This window comes from Dromaius novaehollandiae, chromosome 2 (assembly GCF_036370855.1).
Source record: "Dromaius novaehollandiae isolate bDroNov1 chromosome 2, bDroNov1.hap1, whole genome shotgun sequence".
Taxonomy (NCBI): domain Eukaryota; kingdom Metazoa; phylum Chordata; class Aves; order Casuariiformes; family Dromaiidae; genus Dromaius; species Dromaius novaehollandiae.
In genome coordinates this window covers 128174369-128183831 of record NC_088099.1, presented here as the reverse complement: position 1 = coordinate 128183831, position 9463 = coordinate 128174369, and the positions used below count along the sequence as shown (strand labels likewise).

Below are 9463 nucleotides of genomic sequence, written 5' to 3'. Positions count from 1 at the left end.
TTAGTGTGTTTAGGATAAAACTGGTAAATACTGTAAATGTTATGAAGTGTTTCACATTTCCTTTGCTAAAACAAAACAATTTGAAGTCATTCAAGCTTGATGCAATTACTATGATCTGTCAGAATCTTAAAATGCTAATCGAATTGATCTACCCTTGACTAATTTTCACATAAAAAAATTTACAAAGCTTTCCAAAGCACTACGATTAAGTAGGAATCTTGTCCACTCAGCAACATGCAGTTCAGAAGGTAGAAGTTAGTTGTGTTGATATTAAAAGTGCAGTCAGTGACAAAATACTTGTTTCCACTCAGAAATTAACCCTTGCCTGCACACATCTTTCCAGATTCCCCATCCCTCCAAGTAAAGGTGAAACAGTATTATCTATACAATGTGAATTCAGATAGGTGTTTAGTTTAAAATAGGTTACTCTAGCAACAAACATCACTATAAAAAAGGATCACAAGAAAAGACCAGTTGAGATGACAGATTGTTTTGTGCAAGATGGTTTTATTAACAGACCAGAATTGGAAAGATTGCAGCTGGGCATCTGAATCTAAAAGAGGGAAAAAACAAACAAACAAAAAGTATAGTTAGACCTGTAGATATCTGAAATGACTTTAGCAACCTGCAGAGTTCACAAATTTCTACAGTAGAGTGTGGGCTATAAGCATATATACTAACCACAAATTTTATTTTGTTGTGCCTTAGACTTCACTAGTCTTGCACATAAGTATCAACAACTTCAATACTGATTATCTCTTCACTCAAAACACCAATTTTAAGTGCCAGGACTAACAGGATACGCCTGTTACCTTGAATTACTGGTATCTATTTTCCTATTTAACAGCTTAACAGGTGGGAACTTGATATTTTAAGACATACTAAGGTACTGTATGTACTCATCTCCTGCTATTTTCAATAACCCTATTTTCAGTAAGTTTCAGGGACTGTTTACATACAAGAATTAAAGCAAAAATGAAACTTGAGGCACATGCCTTTAAAGCTCCCTTAAGAGCTAATGAAGTTCAGTACTTTACCAATATGAAGCTGTCAAAAAGCAGTATCAATTATTATGCCCTAATCTTTTCCCAAGCTACACGAAAGAATTAGTACAAGTTCTTTAAAATTGATGTATTTGAGACCATCACTTAAGTGATAAAGACAAATGGCAGGCAACCACATTTGTATGGGGGGGGGGGGGGGGGAGAATGTTCATCTTCAGGTACATGGCCCTTCAGAAAGGCAGTATTTAAAATAGTGACAATACCCCATCTGTGCCTACTGCTCTAGCTTCCATTACATCAGCAGAACATACAACATTCTTCTGTTGTCTAAATGTACAGTACTTGTATTTTAAACATATGATCAACTTAGAACAGTAGAAAAATAGCAGACAAACAAGTCCAAGAGAGAAGAACAGTTAATACAAGCTTTAGAGAAGCATGTTTGTTTGAGCCCCAAGCAAAACTGCTTATAAGCAGAATCTGCAAAGTACTAAACTGAAAGATGGAATAAAGCCCTGATCTCAGCTACTGATTTGGGGTACTGAGCTAAAATCCAATCAAAATCATGAGTAACCAGCTGAGGATGCCTGCAATTTCTCTGCCAATATTCTAATCCTCAGAGACATTTATAACCACTGCAATAGTGAACTATGAGCTTTCCTCCTACATCAAGGCTCCTGAAAACTCAGGGTTGCTAATATACTTCACAAATTTTTCAGTGAAGACAGACAGGAAAGGAAGCATGGCTCTGCTGACCAGAAAGCTGCAGGATTTCAATTAAAAATTGTAGTTTCTATCCTATCCTGGGAAACCAGGTAGGAACATTAAGCAAAATTAGTTTTTTCCAGTCTTGGTTATGCATTAACTTTTAAATGAAACATTTGCCAGTACTTACAACATCTAATAGTTTGTACTACCAGCAGCAAAATTTCTACAATGCTAGTATGAATAACACAATACCACCCTGGACATACAAGTGTTAGAACCCTGGTTCTCAAGGCTATCCACTTCTTCCCATTGACAGGCTATTTAATCTTTATAGGAACAGTGTCTTCAGCAAGCCAATATTTTCCTAGAGCATAAGTTTCCATGTGCCATGTACCCAGCTCTCTAAAACACTGCAGGTTCATAGACAGAATAGACAAAGCGATATACAACAAGCTGGGGGAAAAGGGAACACATGAACAGCCTACACAAAGAGCATTTATGACTTCAAGGAAACAGCTCAGTCACTCAAATGAAAGGAGGCATTTCATAGGCCATCCTAAGCTCTTTGAGACAGACACAGCAGACCTGAATTGGCCCTATTTGCTATGCCATGTTGGCTATAAAAGAAACAGCATTAAAAAGGCTTCAAAAAAGCAGGGAACTCCCTTCAGAAAAATAAACTTCTGAAAACAACTCATCCAAATAACTGCACTTACTTTAAGCTGTAAAACCTTACCACTACCCATTATCTGTTTGGGAAAACTGATCTTTGCCTGTCAGTCTTTCCAAATGTCAACAGCTGCAGCAAAGGCTTCCTAAATTCTAGTCTATTTACCTTATCAAAAAAGCCTTTTATGCTTGACTGAAAAATCAGTACGTGCAACATTAAAGCTGGTTTACTGTGGGTTTTTTCTCCACCTTTCTTGCAATGGGAAATACTCTGCAAAACAATTTTGGGATTGAATGGCAGAGATTTCTCAAAGCAGGAAGGGCAGAATGACGACAAATGATAGGACAGATTTTTTTGAAGCAGATACAAATTTCAGGACTCAGCTGTCACTGATAAACTGCTGTAAGTCATGTGTCAAGAAACAGGAAAGAAACATTCCCATTCCAAAAGGACATCCCAATTCAAATGGGCAAATCAGTCTTTCAAAAAGGCAGTCCTGTGTTATCATGAAAGTTTAAACTGATTAGTTTTTAATGAAACTGGAATATTTGAAAGATTAGGCTATTAAAACTTTGTAAGCTGAGAATTTTCTCTCAATCCTATAGAAGCACTTTTTGCAGTAGTCACAAAACCTGAAGAAACACTGTATCCATAGTCACAAAAGACTTATGACCATATGAAGAGTTCATTAACTGGGACTGAAAGTTTTAGCCAACATCAACATTCCCATCACAATAACCAAGTAAGTGTTTCAAAACATGTTACTGGTAAGTTAAAGACTATAAAGATATCAGCTATAATCAAGATTTAATTTCTTTCCAATTGGTTAAGTTTTAATAAGATCTAAAAATAAAGTCAGAATACTGTAGGGTCCAAACAGCTTTACATGAAAGGGACCATCCAAATATGAGTGCATACATATTAAGTGTGAATCTTCAAGCAATAAAGGCAGCAGTCCACATACCAGAGCTGAAACAGTGGGTATTAACATTAACTTTTGGTAGTACCCTACCTTTAGTTCATTCTCCTTATGAGTCTGTTTATCTGATCTTCCCTGTTACCAGCATCTCCACCTTCTACAAAGTGGATGGTTTTCTTCTTCATTCCACCCCGAGGGGAGGATAACTTGAAGGGCCATAAGAAGTTGTTCACAACTTTGAACTTCTTGCCAACAGTGTAAATTTCGTGGATCACATCTTCCATGCAGATGATGCCATGCTTTCCTAAAATTGAGGAAAGTTATTTTCAAAACAGCTAGCCAGTGTCAATGACAGAAGCTAAAAATTATGAAGTTATGATGAACATCATATTGATTCAATTTGATAAACTTGAGCAAGCCAGAAAGCAGACACTTTGTAAAGACACACATGACATACTTTCCCAATTAAAATGGATTAGCTAGAGCTAATTCAATGTTATTTCCCTGTTACATTTGACAAGCGGCATCAGGCCCAACTGTTGAGTACTGGGCAATCAGGAGCAAAAGTGAAACAAAGTTAGTAGAAAATAGGCTGTGTTCTTCAAAGAAAAACTAAATTAATATACTTGAATGCTAGTTATATGCAGCTCAGTGAAATTCAGTTAGCTATTTATGCTCCTGAATAATCCAAATAGCATTTGTGCTTAATGCCTTTCTACAGTCTTCAGTGACATGTTACATGAGTTTGTGAACTACAATTTTTAAAAAGGCAGATGATTCAGACAGAGACCTGCCAGCATTCTGCTGGTACCTTTAGAATCTGACAATCTATTGCACTGGAAAAGCACCAAACAAAATGCCATCTAATTTGAAGTGATACACAAAGCAAGCACTGAAAACAGTTTCAGTGCTTGCTTTCCAACATAGTTGGAAAAGAAGGAGCCTCCCTAGAGCAAAGTCTATTTCCTGGCTACAAGTGATCATTTTTTTTGTTTATATATATGTATTTTTATATTAACTTTTTTCCATTGGCTAGTTGCTCTGACAGGAATGTAAAAGCTAGTTCACCAGAGCATTAAGATGAAGGCAATATCTAATACTAAATTTGAAACTTCAAAGCTATTAATGATGAGATTCTTTCTTGCTGCAGCACCTGCTCATTACTGAGATGCATCAACTTGTTAATATGTTAAAGATCATGTTAATACTTGTTAGAGATCAAGGAGTTTCATATTTAAAATTGTAAATGCAACAACTTAAAATGCAATTGTTCAGAATCTCACTTTGATTTTCAATACTTTTAAATGAAATTTACTTACAGTCTGCTTTGCATTATGCTAAGACAGAAGCAGAGATGACTAAAAACCACTACTACTCTCCAAAGAGAAATAGGAATAGTTGTCCAGCTTAGAACTAAATCATCCAGATGTAAGAAGTTTTTGTTTGTTTGTTATAAAGTGAAGTTGTATTTACCAAGGCGCTTCTGAATCAGGGAATTATCAGTCAGAGCAATGCGCTGCTTATTGATCTTGCCATAACCACGCTTGTAGATCAACTCATGCACAGACTTCAAATTGGGATAACTGAAACAAGAGTCAGGTAAAGACAGGAATTACTAATATCGCAGCTTACATTCCAGACTAACATCCCAAAGTCAAGTTTCCATAACAAGTGATTTTGGCACATCCCAAAGGTAAATATAAAAGCAACATGGAAGTAAAGCTTACTTGTACTGAAATCCCAGCAACACTGGTATGAAAGTGTAATTACAGGTAGTAAACAATACTTTTTTTGTACTTCATCATGTTTTCAGTTCTAAGCAGGGAAAGTACATAGAACATTAAAAAAACATTTTAAACAAAAGGGAAACATGCAAATCTAGTGTAGCAAAGTGCAAGACCCAGTGCAGATGCAACACCTGCATCCTAATTTGATAAAACTGACCATTTCACTCACCCCCAGGCAATGTACGGTTCAACAATCCGCAACATGTTGATAGAAGCTTTGTTGAGTTTTACGAACGTGCCGTTAAAAATCTGACGCAGGCGAAGAAGCTGCAATACCTTACGGACCTTTGGGCTAACACCATTGGTACTAGAAAGCACAGAAAGAAGTTTCATTTAATTGTCTATGTCCCAGAAAACACTAAGTATCATCAAAGCAGTAACAGATTAAAAAAGCAATAGTATTGTTCCCATCTTAAATGTACCACCATCCTATCAATTACAGAAAGCAAGTGCAGTAAGTTATTATTTACTACATCTATATATTTCAGTAGTAAGCTTAAGGCTGATCTAACCTCATGAAAAGAGTTTAAATAACAAATACACTCAAATAAGTTATTTAGAACCAACTATGCTTGTGTTCTCCTGAATATATTTCTTTCAATCACGTCTTTCCTTAGTTTCCTGGAAGACACTTAAAAACTTAATGCTACTGTGTACTGGTATATAATTTTATCAAGCTTAAGGTGAAACAAAACAATCGCCTCATATTTGCAGTCCTGCCTTTTCCTACCAGTAATCCTAAGGGAGAAATACATGCCCAGCAAAATAATTTTACTCTTAATTATTAAATAATCCTCTGGTACATATTTGACATTACTGCCAACAACCTTCCAAGCTATTGGTGGAAAGCTTAGACTCATTAACCTATGCAGGCCCTCAAAACAGACAGATAAAAGCCACAGCATCTCCAGTGCTTTCATATTTAAAAGTATTTCCATCTGTATTAAATCTTACCCTCTTATCCTGATCACAAAGGCCAGCTTTGGTTCGGCTGGTACGTAGTAATTTCCAGCTTTTCGGGCCATCCTGGCCATACGGATCTCCTGTCTATACATGTGCCTGTATTCCTTGTGGTAAGCTTTAGCTCTTGCATAGATGAGTTTCCTTTGTGCCTTACGAAGCTGAAATTAATTGAAAGTTAGTTAAGATTACATAATGCCTTTTAACACAACAAAGCTGGCTTCAAATAACATAGCATCTTCTGGAATTCCCCACAGATAACACATTAAAGGAACACCTGCCCACACCATGGGACTCAGAATGACTTTCAATGATATTTTGGAGAATTAGGACTCTATTACACAGTAATTCTCCTTTACATCAAACACAGTATCTTTATACACCACACTTACCCTCACAAAGACTGCAATCTCTTGCCTTGTAGGCAACTCACTTTAAGCTTATAGACAACTGTACACTTGGCATTCACTCTGCCCACAGTCAGTTTGTTACGCACCATTTTTTTTTCCTACTTGGACAGTACTTTACACCAAAATGCTAAGAAAATATGAACTTGCCAGACCTAAAGCAGGCCTCTACTGCTTTATATCAGAAGTAGTGATGTTCCACTGACCTGCCTACAGAACAGATAATCAATTCATGCAAAAAGACATAAGAGATTCACCTTCTTTTGAGCCAACAGCCTCTTCAGACGTTTGGCTTTTATAGCTGCATAAGCCTGTCGCTTTTTCAGGAGGCTTTCTGGAACAGGTGGCACCTTCTTTGCTCTAAATTACAAGACAAAGACACTCTTTAAAACCCACTTTCTTCAGACCAAGTAGAAGTAGCACATTATAAACACCAATGTGTGCAAATCCTTAATACAATGCTTGCACAAGCCTCACTGCTTTGACCCAGTTCGTTACTGCATGTTGTGTTCCCTCTGCTACCAGAGATTCAAGACCTTAAAGCAGCCTCAACAGAGCATCTTTTACAAAAAGACAGGGAAGTCTGACCAACTGTTGAGCTGCACACCAGCATATGTTACAGTGCAATTTCTGGGCACTTATAAAAGACTGTTTTTTTTATAGAATATACCAACTGTGCAGTTTGACACAATTTAAGAGATCAAAGTATTTATCTTAGTCACTTTCTAGTCTATAGTCAGAAAAGGTCTTATTCCAGCAAATCTTTTTCAGTTTAATAAAAAGAAATTTCAACAGCTGGTTTAAGGGGAGGGCCAGGCTGATAGCAGTCTGAGATTTAAATTGAAATAGACACGTTTAATTCGAAAGTATTTTCTAAATGCCGTATGATATACAGGGCTTGCAAAACTGGCATTCAGAGAGAAGTAGCTCACGCTAACTTCTACACCACACACGCCCGGGCACGACTCTCCACTCAGGCCGCGCATCTTAGCGTAGACACTACCAAGCTCTGCGGCCACTGCCGGCCTGCAAGGCCAGGAGGAACCGAGCCGCCCCTCGCCACGGGGCCGGCTCTCCCTGCCCAGCTCTCCTCCCCGCTCGCCCAGGCAGCAACCGCCCGCGGCCGACGCAAGGCGAGGCGGCAGGCGACGGCCGCGTCCCCGCCGCGCTCGGCCCTACCCTCCCGCCGCTCCCGGCCCCAGGCCGTCCGGGCCCTCCGCGGGCGCTGGCAGAGGCCTAGCGGCCGGAGGCGGCGGGCAGCACGCCCGCGGGCCGCTGGGCGACGCGGGCCGGAGGCAGCAGCCGCCGATGGCGGCGGATTGTCGCGGGACAGAATCACTACTCACTCCTTATCCGCCATGATCAGCGCCGGAAGAGAGAGAACCCGCGCATGCGCAGCGCCCACTTTAACGCGCCGCGTTGCGCAGGCAGGGCCCCGGAGCCGGCAGGACCCCGCGCTTGGGTGGCCGCGGCGGTGCCTGGGCGCGGCGCGCCGGCAGGGAGTGGCCGCGGCGTGCCCGAGCAGCCCGCGGGCTGGGAGGCAGCCTCCGCCCCGAGGCGGGGAGCCGCGGTGGAGGTGCTGGCGGTGGCGGTGTGCCCCGCTGCGCCCTGCGGGCCTCCAGGCGACCCCATCAGCGGGCGGCGGGGTCTCCGCGGCCGCCGCCGCGAGAGTCCGACACGGGCGGGAGCGGCCCCTAGGGCGGCCCGGGCCGAGCGCTGCTGGCGGCGGGGGTTAACCGAAAAAAGCCCTCTCAAAATAGATCAAACCATTTTTTAAATTATTTTTTCCTCGTCATAATTGGCAATTTTGCATTAATTACGCGTGCGGCTTTGGCTGTGTTAACGTATGCAGGGTGCAGTCTGCAGCCAGCCCTGTTGTGCTTTATTTCGGGACTGTGGTAGGGTTGCTAGGCATTTCGCATAATACAGGATTTCCCGTATTTCAGCCTTAAATCCTGTATCCTGTATTAAAAGCATATGGGATATTACCTTTCACCGTATGCTTTTAATACAGATGGGGGATTGAGGCTGAGATATGGGAAATGCTACTTCTGCTGGCTCCTTCCTCTCCCCCGGGAGCCCATAAGCGCTGGCTGGGCGGCCGCAGCATCTCGAGGGGCCGAAGGGCTGGGGGGGGCAGGAGGTGCCTGGGGGGAGATAGGGAGCGGTGTGTGCGGGATTGGCCGCCCACTTGGCTGTGGCAGCCACCGGAGCAGGCCGCAAGGAGCAGGGTGGCAAGTGAGACATGGGGGGACGCCTTGTACTTTGTGTTTGAAATCTGGCAGCCTTGATGCTGAGGAGAGTGGGAGGAAGACCTAAGCAAGGTCTAAACCTGCTAATGTTTATGTGCATTCTTAACTGTACTACTTCTGTTAATCCCACGGACTCTAATGTGTTTTATGTGCTTCCAGCAGAAGAGTCCAAGTTTCATGGGTTTATTTCCATTTCTGCAGCTGGACCAAGTCATGTGTGCAAAGCACTGATTTCACCAGCAGTGCTGACTTAAACACCCAAACCGCTTACCTGGTCCCAACTCTGTGTCATCCTCTAAGTTATGACTATACAGTTCTTTACTGGGCCATATTGTGAACTAGGGACTGCAAACTTGAAGACACTTTTTTATTAGGTTATTTTTTATGAAGTCATGTTTCTTTTCAGCTCATCGTACAAAGTTGTGAGGATCTAAACGAAAAAGAGTTAAGGAGGCGCTGCTTCTAACAACTGCTTGTCACACGACATTTTTTTTTCTTTTGGATTGTTGCTAAAGATTACTTATTCGCTCTGTTGGGGCTACTCTTGGTCCCTCATCTTATGAATACATGCATAAGTTCTTAAAATCACCTTCCCAGGAACCTCTCATGAATCATGATCGCATGTGCATGAGAAGAAGTGAAACCAGTGTAATTAGGAGAAGCAAAGAATCATTCAGTTTAAGAAAAAGAGCAAATAGTTGGACTAAGGATGATGAATTCTGATTTCTGTACTTCTTGGTTTTATTTATATCTGCT

General features: G+C 41.3%; 1 protein-coding gene across 1 annotated transcript; it reads right to left on the bottom strand.

Moving 5' to 3' along the window:
- Positions 1 to 487: 487 nt before the first annotated feature.
- On the bottom strand, positions 488 to 7940 carry RPL7 (ribosomal protein L7). The gene is made up of 7 exons (XM_026115186.2): positions 7802 to 7940; positions 6713 to 6815; positions 6043 to 6209; positions 5258 to 5395; positions 4775 to 4884; positions 3395 to 3605; positions 488 to 553 (listed from the first exon to the last, which is right to left on the bottom strand). Exons 1-6 carry the CDS (start codon positions 7813 to 7815, stop codon positions 3397 to 3399), a joined length of 741 nt encoding a protein of 246 aa, XP_025970971.1. The 5' UTR covers positions 7816 to 7940; the 3' UTR covers positions 488 to 553; positions 3395 to 3396.
- Positions 7941 to 9463: the final 1523 nt, after the last annotated feature.

Coding starts and splice junctions, on each gene's coding strand:
- RPL7 (XM_026115186.2), bottom strand. Junction 6,210..6,712: donor GGCTGTTGGCTCAAAAGAAG/GTGAATCTCTTA, acceptor AATTAATTTCAG/CTTCGTAAGGCACAAAGGAA. Junction 4,885..5,257: donor GAACCGTACATTGCCTGGGG/GTGAGTGAAATG, acceptor CTCTTGTTTCAG/TTATCCCAATTTGAAGTCTG.